The following is a 25,332-nucleotide window of genomic DNA, read 5'->3' on the forward strand; positions in this document are numbered from 1 at the left end:
TTAGACCTTAAGTTTGGTTGGGAAATAAGTTATCATATCACTAATTATTCCGAGATTAGTTATCCCACCCTTCCATAGCGATAAAAAAAATTACAATTCCGGATAACTAATCCCAAGATTAGTTATACCACGATTTTATCTCAACCAAACATGGGATAAACTCATCTCAAATTTAATCACGGGATTAAGTATCCATTATCCCTCGTGCCAAACGAGCCCCAACTTCATCGGTATATAAACACCATCACCCCCTAATGCTTTACTCAACAATCCAAAAACACAGTTCAAGAAAAAATAAAGATTCTCAATTATGGCATCCTTAAACTCTATTATGGTCTCATTTTTCTTAGTCTTATTATTTTCAAGTTCTTGTTTTGCTCTTTCTGATACAACCCCTGAAAAGTTCTACCAATGTATTTGCAAGAATTCTGATTTCTCTGATCCTTTTTCCAAAGCTTTCTTCACCCCAAACACTGATTCATTCAACACAGTCTTGAATTCCACAGCTCAAAATCTCAGGTGTTTGATGCCAACAGTTCCCAAACCTGTACTCATTTTCACACCAATGGCAGAATCCCATGTTCAAGCAGCAGTCATTTGTGCAAAACAACTCAATCTTCAGCTCAGGGTTAGAAGTGGAGGCCATGATTATGAAGGTCTCTCGTACATTTCAGTAATGGACTCTCCTTTTGTTATCGTCGATCTCTCCAAACTACGAGAGATCGACGTGAACATAGAGGAAAATTCAGCTTGGGCTCAAGCTGGTGCTACTGTTGGTGAAGTTTATTATAGAATTTCAGAGAAAAGCAAAACTCATGGATTTCCAGCTGGACTTTGTACCAGTTTAGGAATTGGTGGTCACATAACAGGTGGGGCATATGGTTCCATGATGAGAAAATTCGGGCTTGGGGCTGACAATGTGATCGATGCTCGTATTGTCAATGCGAATGGCACTATACTCGATAGGCTATCGATGGGGGAAGACTTGTTTTGGGCGATTCGAGGTGGTGGAGGAGCAAGTTTCGGGATCATACTGTCCTGGAAATTAAAATTAGTTACTGTTCCATCGGTTGTCACTGTTTTCACTGTCCCGAAAACATTGGAAGACGGCGCGACGAAGATTTTATACAAGTGGCAACAAGTTGCTGATAAAATTGACGATGATCTATTCATGAGAGTAGTCATAAATGTGGTGGACAAAAAAGATAAAAAGGGAGAAAGGACAGTTCAAACAGCTTATAACTCATTGTTTCTTGGAAATGTTGACAGGCTTTTACAAATAATGAATGAAAGTTTCCCTGAATTGGGATTGACACAAAAAGATTGTACAGAAATGAGTTGGATTGAGTCAATCTTGTACATTGCTGGTTTCCCAACAAAAACCCCACCAGAAATACTTCTCCAGGGGAAGCCAACATTCAAGAATTATTTCAAAGCCAAATCAGACTTTATAAAAGAGCCAATTCCTGAAACAGGACTTGATGGTATATGGAAAAGGCTATTAGAAGAAGATTCACCACTAATGATATGGAATCCATATGGAGGAATGATGGCTAATATATCAGAATCAGAAACTCCTTTCCCACACAGAAAAGGAGTCATTTTCAAGATTCAGTACTTAACTCTCTGGACTGAACCTGATCAAGAATTGGCTACGAAACACGTTGATTGGATCAGAAAGCTATACAGTTACATGACTTCTTATGCTTCTATGTTCCCAAGAGAAGCTTATGTGAATTACAGGGATCTTGATTTAGGAATGAACAAGAATGGGAATTCAAATTCCAGCTTTGTACAAGCCACTGTGTGGGGGAATAAGTATTTCAACAACAATTTTAATAGGCTGGTGGAAATCAAGACTAAGGTGGATCCTGAAAACTTTTTCAAGTTTGAACAAAGCATCCCAACTCTTCCTCTTACTAAGAAGAGAAAAGGAAAAAAGATTAACCATTAAAAAGATAAGCTAGTGATGCTAAGCTAATTTTGGCAAAATATTATTAGTATGCTTAATTTTAACCTCAGTACAAGTCTAATTGCTGTTTAAAGTGGTGTAATGTATGGTTTTACCAAAATCATACTATAATATAGTAGTAAATCTAGTGTTTTAGTTATGCCTCCAGCAGAGGTAGCATGTGTCGACTTACTATATGAAAGAAGGGTTATCTATGCTTTTTACTTGTGTTATTCGTGTACCTTTTGGGAGTTTCGTAAGTTAATTAAATTACTTTTTTATTATTTAAATTAGTAATTGATAGATGATCATATTAAAGTGATATTATTTTAATATTATTACTAGTTATTATCAACTTAGAAGTTAAGTTTTGTGCAAAAGAACATTGCAATAGGTGTTAGAGAAATTATTTCAGCTTAGTCTATTTTTGGCTTATTTGACTTTAATCTAATATATTTAGAAATGTGTCATTTATTTTGTAACAAACTAAAAAGGAAAGTACCTCATTTAATATGAAACGGAGAGAGTATATTTTATCAACTATTATTTTTTAAAACAGGTAAACATATGCATTTCTCTAGACTAATTCACAATTCCGTTGGGTGGTGAATAACTGAATATACGACTTTTGACATTATGACAGTCATGTTAATATACACGTAAGAGGTTAAGAACGACAGAGAAGTTTAGTGGCTTGAGGGTTTTGACAAATACCATAGTTAGTAGCAAGGGTGGAGCCACAGTGTTGTTTGTGAGTTCGGCCGAACCCAGTAGCTTTTGTTCAAATTCTGTATTTGTATTAAGAAATCCAATGAATATGTACAAATTATTAATTTAGAACCCAATAACTTAAAAGGATTATTCGAACCCATAAGGTTCAAATCCTACTCCGCCTCTGATTAATAGGGGCAACTTTTTCTCCCCCTTGTTTTTCAAGCTAAACATAGGCTTTTGGGTAGACCACTATACCTATCCATTATATTAAGTCAAACTTGCGCAACTTACCCTCGTACCTACAATTTGTAATTAACCTGCAAAATCCTTTTAATCCCATGTGCGTATGACCCAATTCTGCCTAACTTTAAGCAGAAACTCTAGGGCAATATAATGTTGCAATTGGAGAAGAATGAGCTTTAAAGAGTCGAGAACCTTTTGGAATTGCACGTGTCAACAGAGGAGGACCTATAAGTGAGAAGAGGGGTCATCAGACAACACCGTTTACCTCGGCAAAAATTCTAAATATATATGTGCATATACGTTAAAAAGGTTTATGTATTTTACCTGGAATTCTTAATATCAAAAGTCACGGCACTGGTGGAGCAGTCCGCTCATATACCCCCGACACCTTTAAATTTTGGGTCTGCCTCTACTCGTTCGGTATACTGTTGGTGCTGGTGTTATTTAACAAGTGAACTACAAAGTGGATACTTCCATTTGAAGATAGAATGCAAAGGCTAGAGGCAAGGTGGAAGATGGAAGCTGTATATAACAAAAATAAAGAACTTAGAAAGTATCGGTTTCATAAGCAATGATGAATTTTCAAAAGTGCTATCAGTACATGAAACCCGACTTCATAAACTATCGTGATAAAACTTAAAAAGAGAAGGCAATATTATTCAGTGTCGATCTTTTATATTAATACTGGTGTCCTATATGCAATCCAGAAAGGAAAAAAAAGATTACATAAAGATTGTGTGGTAACTTCTCATCATTAACTCACCAATGGCTACCATGAATATTGATCAAGCTCATCTCCAAATTCCCCCAAAACCGCCTGATACTACTAATTCCTGCCATAAGAGTCAGGAATATGGTTTGGATATCCCAAAAGTTTCTTCAATTCTACCCCCCCCCCCCCCCCCCCCCTTCTTTCAAGGATACTCTCTTAACAAGACAATGTCATTACTATTACTACAGACTCTTCCCCACCCCCTACCCTACGCTCTGATATGGACATTGAAGACTGTCACACATACTCCCCATCCAAGAACGACAATAGTAAAAAACCCATTACTTCAAGGAAAAAGAATTCTTCATCAATTACTGAAACGAAAAATCCATGACCTATGAAAAATAAACGAAAATTTTCCTCTAATTGACCTTGGTAATAATTACTTTACAGTAAAATTACAAAAAGAAGAAAGCATGAACCAGATTCTTGAAAAAGGTGCATACTTCATCTTTGGTAATTTCTTATCAATCCAAAGGTGACAACCAAACTTTGTTGCCATAGAGGCAGTACAAAATTTCGCAGCAGTATGGATACGACTTCCTCAGCTCCGTACTGATACGACGGTCTAATACTTCAAAAATCTATTAAAAGTAAATGCATGCACATCATCTTCTCTACGGAGGAGGTATGCCATATTATGCATAGAACTTCCAATGGAAGAACTAGTTGTTAAGTTTATTTACATTGAATCACATAAACAACAAATCCACTACGAGGCAGATCAACATCTATGCAAACAATGTGGCAGATTGGGCCATGCAACAAAGGTTTGCCCCCACAAAATTGACAGTGTTATCCAACCGATTAACACTCAGATAGATCCTCCATATGACAAGATCAGTAGCATGAAACCAGCGCAGGAAGATGACTGGCATACAGTGCCATTCACAAGAAACAAAAACCAAATTAGAAGGCTGGCACCAACAGGTCAACAATCAGGTAGCAAAAGCCCAAGTCCAAGTATAGATGTAAAATTGCTTAACGCGGCCACAGGTAAGTACATTGACACTCAAAAATTAAAATACATCCCAAAGGATTCAAACAAGGGAAAAAACAGTGTCTCCCCCTACTAGTACTGCTCCCGTTAATTCTCCTATGAACTACAGTGTTGAAAATCACATAGAAACTCAAAACCGCTTCTCTAACATCCATTTAGATAGTCAGCAAATGGTTTTTGAAAAAACCACTTACAACAATTTCCACAATACCATTAATCACGCATGCATGAACCACCTACATCAAACTAACTCGGTTCATGCACCTCTAGACCCACTAGACGACAAAGCCTTAATCACTAACGTCCAAAAAGATATTATCACTAATCCTAATAACAACTATCTCATAATTCCTAATAATGACCCTAAAACACCAATTAATATGAACAGCCAACCGATTAACAACTTAAAGTTGCATGCTAAGGCATACACGGTTTCTCAGGAACAAAGCTCCTTACAAATGTCACCGATGGAATGCCATGTGGCAACTGAATCCCATGCAAAATCTACTATTAATCCATGCACACTAACCCTCTCAGAAAGCATGCAAATATGTACCATAATTCCATCTTCTCCGACCCCTACTACATTAAAACTATACCCCGAACCCTCCCAAAATGCCAAGAATCCCACTCAATCCTCGGAGAAGGTTCAGATTGATCCAAATCTTAAGAAACCATCGACCCCTAACGATGGACAACCTCCCTCCTTTTCCTCCACAACACCCAAACCTTCCAGTGACCTATGCCCAGCCCTCATTACCCCAAGACCATCATCCAACTTCATGGATAGAGTTGGGTCTGATGGGGAGAGCCTTTTCTCTCCAACTCACTATCAATGGTTAGGAGACCATAATACTAGTCCAAAATCCCCAATTCCTAGCCCAGCTAATCTCCGAGGGGTTACACCTAATTATGAACAATTATATGAATCACATTTGGGTCAACAATATACTATAACCCCTAGCTCCAGGGATGAACAACAATTTAGTCCAAGCAAGGCAAGCTCAATGGAATCTTCCCCCCACATACCACCAAAATCCATACCTTCCTCAGAATATGGGGTTGGATCTTCCCTTCTTCCCTCCCCAGGAGTTAACTGCATTCAACCCTATTCTGATGCCTTGGGACCAGGATCCCATGCAAGCCCACGATCCAGTAAACCTAGGAAATATGGGCCAGCAGGAACCTCAGGCCCCGATCCCTCAGGAGATGGGAAATCCAATGGAGGAAGGAGAGAAAGATCCCATCAATCTAATAGGGGAATCAATGGTGGAATCCTCAGGCCTAAACGAAGTCAAAATATTTCTATTTGTGGAGATGCGGGAGAAGAGGCATATTCTAGCTTGCCCAATTTCACTCTTCAAGTGCACAATGGACATTCGTCCACCTCAAGATCCAACAGTGGGAAAATTAGCAATGATTCTAGTTCCCAGTCTAAGGAGGAACCCAATCTTTCCCCTAGGAGGTCAAGTGCCTGGTCCCAACCAACAACCTCAGAATCAATCAATGAATCAAGCTAAAAACATTATAATCTGGAATATTATGGGAGGAAACAATGAGGACTTTAGGAGAAATTTTCATGATATGATCAATACTCATCATCCCTGCATGGTTACTCTATTGGAAACCAGACTAATTAGTCATGGCTGCCTTATGAACGAGTTTGGTTTCACGGATATGATTGAGGTTCCAACGGAGGGGCAGTCTGGTGGTATGGCTGTGCTATGGGATACGAGTCTAATTAATGTCAATAACTTCGTGAGGAGGAACAATGAGATTCATGCTTTGATTGAGGTACCCCATATTCGCCACCCCTGGCTCTTTTCCTCTATCTATGCTAGTACTAAAATAGCTTCTAGAAATCAAATGTGGGATAATATTATAAATATTTTTTATAACTATAAAGGAGCATGGCTCTTAGGAGGTGACTTTAACGATATATGGAATGCTAACGAAAAAATGGGAGGTAACCCCATAAACAGAAGACGAGTTGCTAAACTATGGTCCAAAATAAATTACTGTAATCTAATAAATTTAGGGTTTAAAGGGTGCAAATATACTTGGTCTAACAACAGGAAATATAGGTCCGATCTTATTATGGAAAGACTTTGACAAAATATTTTCGAATGATTCCTGGATAAATCTATTTCCTAAAGCCTCTGTTATTCATCTCCCAAAAACTTATCTGGACCATAATCCTATTCTCGTAGAATTGATTCCAAAAGTTAACAATCTAAATCCTAGGCCGTTTAGACTGAACTCCTTTTGGTGTAGTCACCCTGGGTTTAGTACTATAGTTAATAATTGTTGGCACGATAACGATTTTATAACTGCTTCAAACACCTTTAAAGATAAGATCCCAATTTGGAAAAATGACACTTTTGGAGATATATTCAAAAAAAAAAGAAAAGGTTACTTGCTAGATTGAATTGTATTCAAAAATCAAACGCTTATGGTCATAGTCATTTTCTCCATGATCTGGAGGACTCTCTCAAAATTGAGTTTAATAATTGTCTTAAGATGGAGGAAGATTATTGAAAACTTAGAGCTAGAATTCAATGGTTGAACGAGGGCGACTCAAACTCAAAAAATTTCCATCTAATGGCTACCAACAAAAGAAGAACTAATAAAATAGTATATTTTAAGGACTCGGAGGGTAATTGGATTGATGAACCTTCTAAAATAATGGATCATACCTACTCTTATTTCCAACAAGTGTTTGAGACTAGCCATGCTATGTCAAATTGGAAATCTATCAAATCTGACCCCCCAAGTCATAAATGCATTGATCTATCATCGCTTGATAAATTCTTAATCTCTCGGGAAATAAAAAATGTAATATTTTCAGTCAAGCCTTTTAAATCACCTAGCCCTGATGGTTTACACCCCTTTTTCTTCCAAAAATACTGGGACATTGTTAAACCCTCAGTAACTAACCTATGCCTGAAGGCATTTGAATTAGGCACTCTCCCCGATAACATCAATGATACCTATCTCTGCCTCATACCAAAAAATCCTAATGCAAATAACCAAAAAAAAATTCGTCCTATTGGGTTATGCAACACCATCTACAAAGTGGTTACCAAATTGATTGCAAACAGATTAAGACACCACCTGCCTCACATTATCAGTCCTCAACAAGCTAGTTTTTTGAAGGGCAGAAGGTTGAGTGATAATGCCATTATCATTCAGGAACTCATATTAAAATGCACAAACAACTTGGCAAGAAAGCCAACATGATTTTAAAATAGATCTGGAAAAAGCATTTGATCGTTTGGAATGGTCTTTTATCTACAGAACCCTTTGTCACTTCAATTTTCCTCAAAAGATCACTAATCTAATAATGAGTTGCATTACCACTAGTAGGATCTCTATTATTTTAAATGGCAATAGAAGTAAGTTCTTCAATCCTAGTAGAGGAATCAGACAAGGTGATCCTCTCTCTCCCTATATATTCATCCTTTGTATGGATATGCTTTATACTCAAATATCTTATAATGTCGACATTAAACGTTGGTCTCCTGTGAGACTGGGAAACACAATTACCCCCTATCTCATCTATTTTATGCGGATGATCTTACTTTGATGTGCAATATTGATAACAACTCACCTACCACTATTCTCTCATGCCTCAACAGCTTTTGCTCCCTATCCGAACAAAAAATTAATAGCTCAAAATCAAAAATCTTGGTGTCCAAGAATTGTCCAATTTCTACCTCCAAGTATCTAGCCAAACTATTTGGTATTAGAATTAGCAATACTTTTGGTAAATACTTAGGATTCCCAATTACTAATACAAAGCCTAAACCATCTCACCATCAATTCATCCTAGATAATATTTCTAGAAGATTTTCTTCTTGGAAAGCAAATTTCCTAAATATGGCGGGCAGAACTACTCTAGCAAATTCTGTTTTAAATAGGATGCCCAACCATATTATGCAATACAACTTCCTCCCCATAAAAATCGTCAAGCACATAGACAAAATTCAAAGAAATTTTATCTGGGGTACAACAAATACAAAAAAAACCCTCCACCTTTTCAGTTGGAAAACCATCACTAGGGATAAAAGTAGAGGAGGTCTTGGTATTCATGCCGCAAAAGATAAAAATATCAATTTAGCAAATCTTTCACGGAGACTGATTCGTAATACTCACAACCCCTAGGTCCAAATCCTGTCCTCCAACTACGCTTCCAACACAAATCTTAAAACTACCTCCTTCATAAGGAAAAGCATTATGAAAGGTTGGGAGCTATGAAACAAAGGAATCAACTGGATCCCCAATAAACAATCAAAAATGAATGTATGGGAGTCCAATTGAATTCCGAATTTCAAAAACCTTAGGCAAACCATCCAAGGGCCTATTACCAACCAAGTCAAATGTCTCTCTATAAAGGACATCTGGATTAACAATACATGGGATCTCAAAAAGCTATCCTTTGACTTACCCAAACCTTTAGTTAATAGCATTCTCTCTATTGCACCAAAGGATAGCCCCAAAGACACCCCTACCTGGGCTCTAACTGGAAATGGTAAATTCACGTCAAAACCTACCAGATTTCAACTGGATATGGAACCTCCAATGCCTTAATAAGATAAAGTTTTTCTTGTGGAAATGTCTCCATAATAAACTTCCTACTCGTTCCTATCTCAACTATATTAGTATTAACATAGATCCTAATTGCCCAATCTGTAAAACTGAAAACGAAACTATTGATCACATCTTCATTGAGTGTAAAATGATCCATGCCAATGTTTTAAAAGGCGGGGGCGTGAGGCGAGGCGTTTTACCTCCGACGAGGCGAGGCGTAAGCCCTGAGACAAGGGTCGTAAGTCCCACGGATCTTTAAATTTTATTAATTTCAAGAATTTTAAAATAGTATAAAATAAAAAATAATTATAAAAATTACATTAAAATTATAACAAATAATATATTTAAAATATTTATAAATTATAATTCAACTATGAATAATACGAAAAGTATGACATTATCATAATATGCAAATTAGCTGCAACGTCGTTACAATTCAAACATCAAAAGTAATGTATTCGATGCGAAATCGTAATATATATCTCTTAAGGAGTAATGAATCTTGAAAGAATTTCGATATTATAATTTGATATTTTTTTAAAATACTTCTTTTATTTAATATTCTTTCTATTTGAAAGAGAATTTATATAAAAACATAATTCACAATATAAATNCTAGCATTCATTTATTTTAAGTTTCAACAAGTTAATAAAGTGACACATATTTCACCATACTATACCATGATAACTAATTATTTGTAAATAGTTATTAGCTAATATTGAGCTATTAAATTAATAAGTATTGTATCTCGTAAACGTGAAAAAAATAATATTTAGGAAAATAATTATAGAAGAAATTATGGACTATTATATAATAAAGACATAACAAAAGTTAACAAATAAATACTTTTAAATGAAAGATTTATTTAAAATTTACTATATAGTAGTCTTAGTGAATAACGTGCAATAATTTTATTTTAATTATGACATAAAAATACTCTCAACTTAATGATTTATGATTAAGAAAAAAGTAATTTCGAATAGTCAACGATTTATTAAGATAATTTGAGGATTTACAAGGTTAGTTACACACAATTGCATAAAGTTCTATTAGGCGAGCCCAGTACTCCGTGCGTTGGGCGTGTCCGGGGCGTAAGCCCCGGCGGCTGAGGCGTAAGTCTCACGGAACTAAGCCCCACACATAAGCCCGGGGGGCGTTTTACGAGTGCTTCGCCCCGGGGCGAGTCCCAATTCTGCCTTTTAAAACAGAGTCATGACATCTGGGTGCTAAGAGGTCTTAATAACCAACCCAATAGAAACAAAGACAATTGGCTTACTAGTATAAGAGACCTCAATACTCCTATCTTATCTCCTTTCCTCACATGGCTAGAGCTATTCCCTTTTATTTATTTGGAACATTTAGATTAACAGAAATAAAAACAATGTACACAACACTTAGGGGTGTGCATTCGATTTATCGATTCGATTTTGACCCTTATCGATTATCGATTTGTACATATGCTTATCGTTATCGTTTCAATAAGGTTTCGATTTATCGATTTTTGGAGCTTATCGATTACACCAATAAGAAAATTTGCGGGTTTCCACGGAAAGTATATCGCTATAAACACGCCTAACTAATATGGAAAATAAGAAGCTAAGATAAGATGAACACCGTTTATAACATAAAAATTGTGTCAACAAACACATGCAACGAAACTAAAGTAAGGGATCAAATATATGCCACCAACACTCCAACGGTATTAAAAAAAAAAATATCATCACGGCTAATTTTGTTTTCCATTAATTTGAACTTCATTCGCTTGAGCTTTAAATATGATCATTCCTTAAATGTGGTAGAGGAAATAATAGGGTTAGGGACTTAGGGTAAGGAAAGGGTATCATAGAATAAGGGCTAAAAAAAATTTTAATTTTAGTATATCTTATCGGTTTATCGATAAACCGATAACCGAAGAGAACAAAATCGAAATCGAAATCGATAACTCGACAAGGAAAATTTTGAAATCGAAATTGATAAATCGATAAACCGATAACAAATAATCTATTCGATTTATCGATAAACCGATTCGAATGCACACCCCTAACAACACTTCTCACAAATTCTCCCTCGGATATTCTATCAAGTTGGCCACGGAATATAAACTCCTAACTCAAAATGAAAGTTTGAGTGTCCACACCCATGCAATCAACATTACGTGGCACATGTTAGTAGACTGTATTTGTAAAATAATTCTGGAAATATAAATGAGTATAAACAGAAATGAACATAAACAGAAATGACATAATACCAATTCGAGCCTACTGAATTCACAGTGTTTCCTTAAGGAATTTAATCCCCTCCTAGTACCCAAGGTTATGGATTATTTCCTCCCAGGATAGAACGAATTACACACTGGTGTAGTGGTACTTTAAACCCTAGTGTTTCAGCGAACACAACGTTCGGTAGCAAATCACATTTACTTTTTGCTTTGTTTGATGCTAAAAGTATGCAGAAGAAGGAGAAGAAACTCAGAAAATCGTGGTGAAATTCTGAGCAGAATAGTGTTGTATTTATAGCCAAAGTTAGGCTGAAATCTGAAGAGGTGCAACTCTTCAGAATGGCTGTTTATGCAAAACGCCCACAGCATAAATGCCATTACATAAATGGCCATTTACTCAATAATAAAGAGGGAAAATAAAGAGGGAAAATTGAAGAGGGTAGTTACTTTTCTGTTACCAAAACAGAAAAACGGATTGGATTTAATATTAATATTTAATATTAATATTTTGTTATTAAAACAAATATTTAATAACATTTCTGTTAATATTTTACTATTAACAAATAAATTTGGTCCAAAAAGTTAATCAATCAATCGATCATTTGACCAAATCCGAATCATTTGACCGAAAGCCGAGGCCGAGGCCGAAGCGAGCGCGCGAACGACGACGCGCGCAGGCTTGCCTTCTTCTCAACTCTTTAAGAGCTAGAAAGAGCAATGGCTTATATACCCATAAAAAACTCTTCCTCTTCCAATAGGGACAATGCCCATTTGCAAGGGGGAACTTAAAATTTCACTCAAAAATTTATTTTCCCTCCATTTCCCATTCACCCTCTTTTAAGTATTTAATATATTAATTAAACACATCCAAAACCCAAACAGCCACAACCTCACAATGGCTTTTTTAGCTAAACATTGATGGTGCCTTCCGTGAAAAAGAAATCTGGCAGGACTAGAAGGAACCATACGAGACAGCAGCGCCATTGGATTCTGGGATTCCAACACCAATGTCCGGCATCTTCAGCCCTCACTCAGAGTTAGAAAGCACTCAAGGAGGGTCTAAACTTAACCTTGAATAAGGGACTTACTCCATTAGTAATAGAAACTGACTCAACTGAGGTATTAAAGCATTAAATGAAGATTACCAATCTCACCACATGACTGTTTCTTCTTGTAGGTGTGGTTAATGCACCAGCTGAAGGACCCAACCAATCCAGCATAACTTCAGGAATGGAAATCAAGTTGCGCACAAGCTGGCAAAGGAAACTGTCAACAATCCAAAATTTCAGGCTACCCCCTTCGTTATAATAAGCTTGAATGCAGATAGGGATGGTTTTGTTCATCTTATTAAGACTTTACCTACTAGTATCTGTATTCATCTTGCAACTTAGGCAATATCAGTATCCTTTAAGCCGTCTACTTATGGTGGTGATGTAACAAACTCTATTACGTAGTTATAATATATATATCCCTGTTTTGTCCAAAAGATAGAAAAAACTACTACTCCTATTATTTTTGCTCAACTAATTGAGCATGCATCACAAACAAGAGAACATTAAAAACAAAAAAGGATGAACTACGCCTCGTTGAGATATCCACATATAAATTGAACGTAGGAGAAACCAACATAAACTAGAACTCATGAACAGATTCAAGAGAGTAGGAATCAAGGATTAATAATTTATATATGCAACTATACATTATAACCATTTTTAAATCCAAAAAAGCAGGTCCGACTCTCTAGCTAGTCCAGTACAAATTAATATAGATATCTGACTGAAAATTAGTTGCCTGTTAAACCAAATAGAATACAAGCATGTTGCTCTATTAGAAGAAGCACTGTCCAATATTTGTTTTTGCTACAATTTTAGGCTCATAAAATCTTCTAATTCTAATCTCCTTACTCTATCTCTATTTCTGTGTTTGTTACATACTCACATTTGTACAATAGAATTGGAAATCCTTTATTATAATCATTGCGGGAAATTAATTAGGGGAATGAATGATTTACAGTCAATTTGATTACAATTGTAAATATCGTGAGAGATTGATAAGAATTTTCGTCGATTTTTGGATTCAAGCTGGGGCAACAATTGGAGAACTTTATATATTTAAGATGGCCAAGAAAAGTGACATTCTTGGATTTTCCTTCTGGCTTATGCCAAGTGTTGGTGTTGGTGGGCTCTTTGGATTTCTACATTGCTTTGGTAGTTCTTCGTTCCTACAAAACTTTGTACAACTCATGAAGACTTTGTCCTAGTATGCCAATCAAGCTATGCCTGATTTGATTGTTATCCGCTATCTACATTTACTTGGTAATCATATTAATATTTAAAAATTATAGACTACTTTATTTTATAGTTTAACATACAAATGCACACGAGTTCGCTAATTTTTAATTTATATATGAGCTTTGATTTTTAGTCGCATGAAATATATAAATAATTAATGTGCAGTCAATTTCCTTAATTTGCACTCTTGCACATATTCCTTGGGCAAGCATGATATTGTATTATTGGAAAAGGTAAATTAGACGAAAACGGGATCTAACTACTTCTTTCTTCTATCTTTCTCTACTATACAATTCACGAGCTAAATTTTTATCAAATTCTAAATATATTTACTGATATTTTTCATTAATTCTGCATCCGCATAAGTCAGTAAAGTTGCACTAAGTGAGACCCTTAGAGGATGTGACTTGGTCGAAATGGACGCGCTTTAGATTTAGTCTTAGGGTTTATATTTTGTGCAAGCTATTTTCATCAGTTTTTTGCAAAAGATAATTGTAAGAAAGCTAAAGCAGGACGTTTGACCATAAGTTTTTAAAAGTTTTTTTTTATAAAAAAAAAAAAATATATTATTTGTTATAGAATTAATTTAGTTTTTGGAGATTTTGAAAAACCAACACTTATCAAACTCAAATATAGTTTAAGACCTTTTTTTGGCCAAATCATGACCATTTGGGACTTTTTAGCTGAAATAATAATAATTTTTAAGGGATTTTTTCCTTCCTATATTCATATATATGAAAACTTTATTACCAAATATGTGCATAGTTCTTAATGTTACCCGCCATGTTCACACTTTTTCTACAATTATTATACCATTTATTAAATACTAATTATTAGTAGCTGAATCTTCCTAATTAGATCAGGAACAGAATATTCTAATTGATTTAGCGACCTTCAGATCAAATTTGAAACGGAAATCCTTTATTCTTCAATTTAAAATCAAATTATAGACTCTTTTCTGCAAAAACTCTGTTCTTCGATATTTTTCCTTAAGCCACAAATCAAAAAAACACAAAATCGTCAACAAATTCGAATCAAATTGTAAGAAATCAGTTCTGCCAAAAACTCAGTTCGTCAACTTTTTCCCCTCAATCCACTGATCAAAAAAAGCGACAAAATATTCAACAAATTCAAGTCAAATTGTAGAAATCAATTCTGCCGTACTTCTGTCTTCGTCTTTTTTTTTCTTAATCCAAAAAATCAAAAAAAGCGAACAAAATATTGACAATACCTCAGCAACGACAAATTGTAGATGAAGAGAAAATTTTGAAGTCAATATTTTTTTCCACATAGATTGTAGTTTAATTGTAGTATAAATGTAGTAATTATGTAGATACCCTTACAAATAATACTGCTTTATACATACTTAAACTGATTTGTAGTCACTACAACAAATTTGATTATAAGTGACGAAATTATTTTGTCACTTAAACTTCATATTTCGTCACGAAAAACTTTTTATGACGAAAAACAATTCGTCAAATAGTTCGTTCCCTGAAAGAGGGTCACTAAAAGTATATAAAGACAACTTATTGTTTCGTCGCTAAATAGAACTATATTAACAAACGAATTTTTTTCCGTCCCCAAATGAATAGTAACTTGTGACAAGCTTGTTTGTAGGTGAAAGTAAAATAAAAATTGTAGCTAATTATTTGTTTTCGTCACTAAAGAAGCTATTAATACTGACAAAACGATTTTGTCACTAACTATTTAACTTAATTAGTGACGACGTCAATTGTCTTCTAAAATTGTGCATATTTCGTGGTTGTTCAAAAGTATTTTTGTCACCGAAAATCACTCCTTTTTATACGAAAAAACATTTTGTCCCTAAATGTAATGAATTAGTGACAATTTTTCTTTTGTAAAAATGGTTTATAATTTTGTAGTTAAAAAATCTAAAAATTTACTTTTATCGACTAAATAAAATTATCGCTACAAAATTTTTATGATTAGTACAATTATAGTCATAAATTCAACATTTACTTTGTGGTCGATAAAAGCGATTCTCAGACAAATATTATTTTTGTTACTAGATACATTCAATTTGGTGTCATTTAAATTCGTAGTGGTTCTACTTGTAATTGTATTACCTAGTTTTTCCATAAATTTATAATTTATCATTATACAAATTGGAAATAACATAATAAAACATGCATGGTAACAATTAAAAAATTTCATTCATGATCATATAATTCTAAACAACTAATAACTATATTGAGATAAATATCTCATTACAAACTCTATAAATTAAAATACATCAATAATGTAAAATATATCCAACATGAAAAGTCTAACCGGAATACAAGAATGATTCTAATGTAACACTTATCTAATAAATTTACTCTTGAATAATTTCCACATTCATGTACCTTGAAAAAAGGTTATAATTTTTAGTTACTTTTTGATGTCATGATTAGAAGAAAAAAAAATGAAACGTTTAGTCATAAATTATGTATTAATTAGTGAAGCAAATAATAAAATAAGAAATAAGTACCGGTAAATAAAATACTTACTCGATTTAACACGACAGATATTCTCAAATTCCTCTTTGGCTGCAAATAACCACAAGAATAAAGAGTAAGAAATGTCAAAATTTGCATACTTAACCTCTCAAAAATTAAAGAAGAAACATAAATAAAATATCTTTAAATGTTTCTTCATAAAAATTAAAAAGAAACCACTACTACATAAACACAATGAGATCCGGTATGAGATCTGTACCGAAGCAAAAGAGCACGAGAAATGGCATTGGATCTTAAAACGAAACATCATTACAATTTTAGTCTCTTAAAGTTGTTAAGTTAAAAAAAAAAAAAAAAAAAAAAAGGCTTCGAAGAACATTTTGGATTGTGTGTTTACTACGAAATTTTTACTACGAAATTTGTGTTTCGTCACTAAAAGTATGTCTCTCGTGTATTTAAGTACGGGGATAATTTTTGTCACAAATAGTTAATAAGTAGTGACGAATTTTCAATGGTAGCTAATAGTTTGGTGGATTAAATAGAGACGATATGATGATTGTCACTAAAAGTTTTATGCTTTAGTGACAAAAACTAAAGGTCACAAAAATTATAAAATTTTATGGCTAAATTTTACACCATTTAACTACCAAATTTTATTTGTCGCCATTTTAATTCATCTTTTAGTGACGAAACTTATTCGTATCCAAAATACAATTAGTTTTAAGACAATTAATGATTTGTCACAAATTGTCTCTAACATTAGTAACAAAACTAATTTGTCACCAAATACCGTTAATTTTGTTGGCTAATATTACTTAATATCTGGCGCCAATCCATCTAGTAGGTGGGAAACTTTAGTAGACAATTTTTTTGCTACGAAATTTGTATTTCGTCACTAATAGTATACCCCTCATGCATTTAAGTACGAATTGTTATTTTTGTCACGGAAAATGAATAATTAGTGACGTTTTTTCTATTGTGGCTAATAATTTTTGGTTAAAGATCACATTTGTTGTAGTGAGTATATTTGTTAGAATTTTTGTAGAAAATTGTTAGATGAAGAGAAAAAATTTGTAGTCAACATTTTTTTAACATAGATTGTAGTTTAATTGTAGTATAAATGTAGTAATTATGTAGATACCCTTACAAATAATACTGTTTTATATCATACTTAAACTGATTTGTAGTATATTTTTTAGAATTTTTGTAGAAAATTTGTAGATGAAGGAAATTTTTTTGTAGTCAATATTTTTTCAACATAGATTGTAGTTTAATTATAGTATAAATGTAGTAATTTTGTAGATAATCATGAAAATAATATTGCTTTATATATCATAAAACTGATTGTAGTTTATTTGTTAGATAAATGTAGGAATTTTATAGATATTACCGTAAAATCAGACTTTCATAGAATTTGAAATACTAGGATTAGGACCTCTTCTACAAAGTCGTCGTCTACCAAAATCTCTTTTCCTTTTCGTTTGACTTGTTTGCCTGGTGGTAGAAGTTTCTCCAGTATCTACATCATATTTTTGTTTGGTTCTCATCTCGGCTCTAATTTGTCGGGGAGAGAACTATGAGTAGTCTCTGCAATTGCATGTGGAGATTTGCCTTGCTTTTTGGGTGATTTTGGTGATAACACACCCAAATCAAATGAGGGTATATTAGCTACTATTGAATTTTTAGGACTTTGTTTCGAAGCTTTATTGTTTCTTCATTGATGAACTTCAACTGGAGTAAAATGGGAACCAACTTTGTTGAAGGGTTTCTTCAATTTTCTGTGAATTTAGAGGGAGAATTTGGTTTCAGAAGATGGAAAATGGTAAAAAGAACGTGGGTATGGGTAAAACGTGGGTGAGGCTGACACTACAAGAAAAAGGCTTATCTGCGACCAACATTTAGGGACGAGTTAATAATCTCGTCTCTAAAAGTGTACTTATTGCGACGACATTATATTGTGGTCCTTAATTCTGTATTTTTTTGCGAAGGTACTAAATCTGGTCCCTAAAAAAATTAGTAACTGGTCCCAAATTATAATTGAGGGGCTAGAGCGGAGAGAAATGCCGCCAAATATATTACTAGAATATTAAAAAATAATATTTTCTAAAAAATAAGGCGCCAAAACTAATTTACTAAATTAAAAATTCCAAAAACTAAAAGACTCTGTTTTTCAAAACAAACATCTGCTGCCTGCCTAGTCTCAAAAGACGAACGACGCTGCTGCTCTGCCTCCCTCTATCAATCGAATTTGTTTTCTCAAAGCAAAGGTTACGAATTGATTTGTGAATCGAAAGTCTGCCCTAATTTTCAACCTCTGTTTTGCGAATCCAGGTACGCCTCCTCTTCTGAGCTGCTCCTTTTCTTCTTTTTCAAACCTCGCTTTCTGAGTTGCTCATTTGGAAATCGATTTACAGCTTTGCTAATCGACTTCTTCTTCTTCTCTAACATTAAACCTGTAAAACACGAACATGCTGCTGCTCTGCCTCCTCTATCAATCTCTCAGAATTTGTTTTCGCAAAGCAAAGGTTACGAATTGATTTGTGAATCGAAAGTCTGCCCTAATTTTCAACCTCTGTTTGCGAGTCCAGGTATGCCTCCTCTCCTGAGTTGCTCCTTTTCTTCTTTTTCAACCTTGTTTTCTGAGTTGCTCATTTGGAAATCGATTTACAGCTTTGCTATATTCGACTTCTTCTTCTTCTCTAACATTAAATCTGTAAAAGAGCGATATTGAAATATGTTGAAGTATTTTGTTCTGAGTTTTTACCGCATATGTTGAAGTATTCAAGAATGAGATCCATAAATTTGCAAACTTTTGAGCAAATACACTTGCTAAGTAGTGGTGTGTATTCGATGATAGCGAAAGAGCAATACTGAAATATATATGAGTGTCTACTTATTAGCTATCTGCTTTAAAGACGAGCTTCTGCAGTCTGATTTCCCCTAGCACCAGATATCTTTTTTCCGCTATATCAAGAATCAAACCTAAGTATACTATTTAAGTTTATTACAATAATTATATTTAAGTTTATTGTTTTACAAAGGCGAGAAGCAATAGGAATGCAGCAAACCGAGCTAAGTTGAAGATGCTCCATCATATTGGTAGCAAGCCTATTCGAGAGATAATTTATCAAAAGGTATTATCATAAAATCTCTATTTTTCTAAAGAAAATATTTACGAGGTGTTTTTTGACATGTTTGCCTTTGATGTAAAGGGCGGTAAAGATGGCAATCCACCAGATTTGGCAATAATTTTCTTTGAGACTCGTAAGAAAAATAACAAGCTTGTTGAACCTGAAGCAATTGAAAAACATGTATGTTTAGTCAACTAATTATGTAAATTAGTTGAAATTATTATTGGTTCTAATATAAAATATTTCTTCATATGTTTTGTAGGCTCAGATTGAAGAAATAGTTCAATCAGATCCATCTTTACCTACCATAGAGATAGTAGAAAAATGTTGCGGACCTCAAACTCGTAGCCATGTATTTGGCTTTGAGGGTGGAGTAAAGGCGAAAGACTTGAAAGGTGGCACTTCTTCAAAGGCTGAATTACTGTCCGTGCTACGTTCAACTCGAGAGGAAAACAAATCTTTGAACGAGGAAAACAAATCCTTACATGATCGCTTGTCTACCTTAGAAGATGAGATGAAAGAAATGAGGAAAATAAGGGAATACTTCGTTACTAAACAATCACATGTCTCTCCTTCGACATCCCACATTTCAACTGAATGACCACTACTTTTGTGTGCTGACCAAGTTAGTAACAATATACCTTACTTTTCAATTTTTTGTTGATTTATATAGTCATATTCTATCTTATTGCTATCTCTGTTGTCACTGAGGATTTACCTTATCCTAGCAAAATAGTACTAATTGCACTATTCAAATGGCTTGGTTAGTGATTGCTGGAACCCTTGCTAGATCCTTTGCACCTCACGCAATTGTCTTAACGCTGGGGCAATGTTTGCTGGTGTTTGATATATTTTGAGCAGATATTACTGATGTTTGATTATATTTGAACAGATATTAACAGTAAAAACAAACAAATTGAATAAACTCTTGTGTTGCTTTACCATCCCCAACTATGTTGCCTTTGATGTGCGTTACTTTTTACTTTGTTGGATCCACTTCTCATGTGTCTAGGTGAAAGATCTCCCTTCTAGTACATTGTTGAATGTATCATCCAGAAATTCTCCTCTTCCTCCTCTTCATATAAATCTTGACCCATTTCCATCCCAAATGCTTCACTGTAGTTGTATTCGGGCAGCACTTAAAGCTCCTGGCTCCTGACTCATCTCTACAATAGCAACCTGATTGGAAGTAGAAGCTACTGCCTTTTTATCAAGATATTCAAAGTGTCAATGTCATGAGATACAAGTGCTTGAAGGAAGTTTGTTGGAGTCAAATTGTATCTTGTAACATGTGAAGTTATGTTTGTCGACGCAGCTGGAGTTAGAGTGTTGTGGATAGGATTAACAGTATGCTTATTACTCAATACCATTGTTGCATTTTGCTTTTGCACAGTAGGGACAAACACAGGGGCATTTGGGCTTAGACGTCTCTTGCTTGACAAAACATAGGACTTAGAATCTTGCTGATCGTGTTGCTTCACTGTTTCAGCATGTTGCACCTGTTGCAACTTCTTTTTCTTCCCAGTTGACGCCTTTGATCTTGATGTGCTGACTATTTGTGCAATCGTAGGACTGGAATTTTCTCGAGAATTATCTGTTGAACCTGCACCCCCAGGCTTTAGCAAAATTGTTGGATCAATCTCTTCCCCTGCACTATCTTGTTCATCCTCTTTGCCTGCTTCTTCTGATGAATATCCAGCATAGCCATCTAAGCGGTCCTCATCATCATCTTCCTCTCGTTGGTCTTTCCAAAGCTTGGAGTTGATAGCCATATCCCTCACCTTTGCTTGTATAACCTCATTGTTATTCCCAGTTGACAACATGAGCTGCCCATGTTCACCTTCAAACTCACCAAAAGATTCCACTGATTGCGAGGGGACATCAAATACGGATGTGTTCAAAGTGACCAAACCCTCTTTAACCATAGTAGGCTTCATCATCATTTCCTTATGGGCATCTTTGGTGATTTGTTCTACTTGAGGGTTGGAAAAATGCAGAGTATAAGTATTAGAGCTGTGTGCCTCGGCTTTTTGCGCATCAATAGGAACAATGTCCTTCGAAACAATTAGTCGACCACCTGTATTTTTGGAAAGTTGTTGTTGTTTGCTACTGCCTGGAGCTTGTGGTTGCCTATTTTTTGGAGTTGTGTTCACCATCATAGCTACCTCACCAGTGTGATTATCAACAGTTGCGATCTCAAGTTGACACCTGTGTCCTTTGTATTTATCTCCTGCATTTCACTACCTGTAGAGCTGGTTTTTCCAGCTACTGATCGTGTGTCATCACCCATCTGTTGCTCCCTATTTTCAGAATCCTTGGTAACATGCTCTCCTTCATTCACCAAAGCATCAAAAGAATTCGAGACCCCAAAGATATTTGAGGGTCCAATCTGATTTTGCACACCTGGAGATTGCTTCTTGCTAGGTGATTTATTCACCACTGTCCATTTGTTACTCTTTGCATTTGATTTGTTGGAGATGTAGCATACTGCCTTGGAGTATCCAGAACTGTTTGTATATCTGTGTTTGCTTGAACACCTGCTGATTTTTCACTTGTTTCAGTAGCTGCTGCAATAGGTCGAAATTGCATCCCAACATTTTTCTCTTGCACATCTGTTACTTTGTGCATAGAACTAGAAGATTGCCACAATGTGGTCAGTTTCATTCCCCGCACCAGTAGCATTATTTTGTGTCTTGTTTCAGCTATTAGATTCTGTACATTAGACTGCCCTTTACCATTGGTATTTTGCCCAGCTCCAGATTTGCTTGAGAAGTCAAGCACTTGTTTTGCTCGATCCACAAGTGCATTCACTGCAACAGTAGTTTTAACATTTTTAAGAGTAGCTTGCCCCCCTCCAGCTGAAACTTGATGAAGTTTAGCCTCTATATTTTCTGCTTTTATAGCATGTAGTAGTGCCACACTCCACAGCCACAACGCCTAATCTGTTCTTCCCCTTGTCAGACCACAACAAAGGCTTTAAGGCCTGCTGATTACGGCTTGCAGCAGAAATTCGATCACGCACCTGCTGAAGGTGCCCAGGTTCAATAGCTGAATCTTTAGGAACTCCAGCTGAACTTCGATCACCCCCATCCTTGTAGATCCTAGGAAAATCTGTCCTAGCAGGAATATCACGTGGAATATCAATTGCACCACCTAAAATATATCCAGCATAAACCTTATCCTTTCCTGCGTTATGCTGATCACCAGCTATTCTATCTACTGTTCCATTCACATGAGGGGCATTGCCAGTAGCTCGATCTGCGGCAGCTTTCAGAGCACCAGCAGTAGCTAAATACATCCTTGCAAACACAGTAGATGCAGGGATGTCTCTTGAAGATTTAGGGATGCATGGAAGTATTGTTGGAGCTATATCAGCTGCTGTGTTAGAAATTCCAACATCATCATTACTCTCCATTCCTCCACACACATGTCCTGCATTACCCAAGCATGTTTTATTCCCATTAACCTGGTTTTGTAGATCATTAATTTGTATCCCTTTTGCATTGTTCCCAGTAGTAACTTGTTTATCTCCTTTAAATTATACACCCTGCTTCTCAATATCATGCTCTTTCCCTGATTCACCAATTAGTTTCACATTTTCTTTGTTTGAATTACCTGTTTGTTTTCCTTCTTCCCATTCCCATTGTTTGAATCCCTCGCATCACCTTCTAGCTTGTCCAGACTCTGTCTCTGTTGAAGGATCAAGTGACTCATTTTCCTCTTTTTCCTTTTGTGCTTTAGACTCCTTTTGCTTCGAGTGCTCTGGTATAGCATATCTGACATCTATATGAAGAGCATTTTGGCACATAGATAGGACATTGGTCGCAGAATTCTGAATATTCTTTTTAAACTTGATATCTTGAAGTTTCTGTTTTGTTGTTTACTTTTTTTAATTAGGATTTTTGAATATTTTGCAAGTTGAAAGATGCTGATTGTCTTTGAATGGGTTTTACCATTACTATTGTAAATTAACATATATTATTTTACCAATAGTTATTTATCATCTTTTTGAAATTTTGTACTTACGGGTTTTGAAGATTGAAGCTACAAGTCAAGATGCAAGTTTGGAAGATTGGAAGCTACAAGCTCATTATTATTTTGCTAAGAATGTTATGTAAAACTTGATATCATAGTCTAGCTCAGGATGTTAGCTAAGTTTTTTTGTTAAGGTATCGAACAAATACTAAAACTAACATCATGGGATGTTAACATTGCAATTAATAACTTTATTACCTTTTTATATCTAGATTTTTCAATAGCAATTTGATATTTATTGATAAAAATAACTTTTTTGTGACATCGAGCTTTAGGAATACTTGTGGTCAATAAGATCGAGATTAGAAATATGGTCGTTAAAATTACTATAATTATTTTAAATAGGGACCAGTGCTGCTTGTCTCTAAAAGATAAGTTACGACCAGTTAAAGACTGGTCGCTAAAATGGGTTAACGACCGAAAAATATATATTTTTCATAATATATTTGCCGTCTAATAGGGAGGGGAAAGGTGGTCGCTAAAGCTCTTTTACGACGAAAAAATATATAATGTTTAAAATATGTTAATTGTCTACTGGGACGAGATATTTAGTCTCTAAAGGCTTTTAAGGACCAGATTTTTCATCCGTCGCAAAAAACAGTTAACGACCAGAGTTTTGGACCCGTCGTTATTGGCCTTTAGCGGCAGAAGCTATTGCGACCAGTGGCGACCAGCTTTTTACCGTCGCAATAGGTTTATTAGGACCAGATTTGGATCTTTAGGGACCATATTTCCCTTCCTTAAAGGTCGTTTTTCTTGTAGTGTGAGGGGTTAGGAGAGAGAAACGTGGGATGAGTGGGGATACTGGGATATACAGATTCCTTTAATTAAGGAGTAAAAAACTTACAATTAATTATACCCTTAATTAATTATGGTATAGAATTGGTAATTTGGTATACTAAATGTAATTAAGTCAAACCTTAAACATTGAGGGTAATAAGGTTTCCTATGTGGCATAGGAATGTAAAAATCCCATTTTTTAACATGTTAAAACTTACCCAAAAATTCATGACCAAACACATTTTCAACTATATAAGCTGAAGTTTTTGAAAAAGCTTTCTAACATACTAGATAAATAATCACTTTATTCTTTCATAGTGTATTACTACTATAAAATAATCAGATTGCCAATAATATCTAAATCATAAATTTTGGAACACAATAAACGTGAAAAGAACATAATTACGTGGAAATATTCACAAATTATTGTCTACTAACTTACATAATTATTTATAATTTATTTTTAAATAATCTGATAAACATACTTATGGCAATAATCCCATGAACTGAAGTTTCATAGCAACACCAACAGCAGCAGAAGAAAGAAGAAGAAAGAAGAAGAAGAAGAAAACGAAGGAGGAGAAGGAGGAGGAGAAAGGGGGCTAAAGTTGTTTAAAAAGTGGGTACAAGTTAAAACTTTTTAAAAAAATGGGTATAGGTTAATGGGAGCGACCAAATAGGGCGCTCCGTGTAATTTTTACAAGCTTCAAACTCAAATATAGTATAAGACCTTTTTTTGGGCCAAATCACGACCATTTGGGACTTTTTAGCTGAAATAATAATAATTTTTTAACATGTACTTGCCAAAAATTCATGACTAAATACATTTTCAATTTCAAATCAAACTTCACCTAAATAAGTATTTTTCTTTATAAAAAAATTGAAAATTAATGTCCAAACGGTCCTTAATCTTTTTAATTTTCGCCGTTTAATTTGACAGATTTAAAGGCATTTAATAAGGCAGTGATTCGACTCAGTGGTACGTCGACTCAATTTTGGAATCTTTTTTCTTTATTTTCTCCACAACGCGAGTTGGATTTCTTTTTCACTTTTTTTTTTTTTTTTTCTTTTTTTGCATCGTGAGATGGAATTGTTCTGCCAAATCTGACTTTATTCCTTTTTCTTTTATTTTGTTGACCTTTTGT

The 25,332-nt window shown here is 34.8% G+C and overlaps 1 protein-coding gene across 1 annotated transcript; it reads left to right on the plus strand.

The window, feature by feature from the left end:
• Positions 1-284: 284 nt before the first annotated feature.
• On the plus strand, positions 285-2,175 carry LOC109216172 (berberine bridge enzyme-like 13). The gene has a single exon (XM_019380303.1). The coding sequence runs from the start codon at positions 311-313 to the stop codon at positions 1,952-1,954; it is 1,644 nt and encodes a 547-aa protein (XP_019235848.1). The 5' UTR covers positions 285-310; the 3' UTR covers positions 1,955-2,175.
• Positions 2,176-25,332: the final 23,157 nt, after the last annotated feature.

The sequence above is a fragment of the Nicotiana attenuata genome, unplaced genomic scaffold, assembly GCF_001879085.1.
Source record: "Nicotiana attenuata strain UT unplaced genomic scaffold, NIATTr2, whole genome shotgun sequence".
Lineage (NCBI taxonomy): Eukaryota > Viridiplantae > Streptophyta > Magnoliopsida > Solanales > Solanaceae > Nicotiana > Nicotiana attenuata.

Bases quoted from the DNA above. Each gene is read 5' to 3' on its own strand.
- LOC109216172 (XM_019380303.1), top strand. From the start codon at position 311: ATGGCATCCTTAAACTCTATTATGGTCTCATTTTTCTTAGTCTTATTA.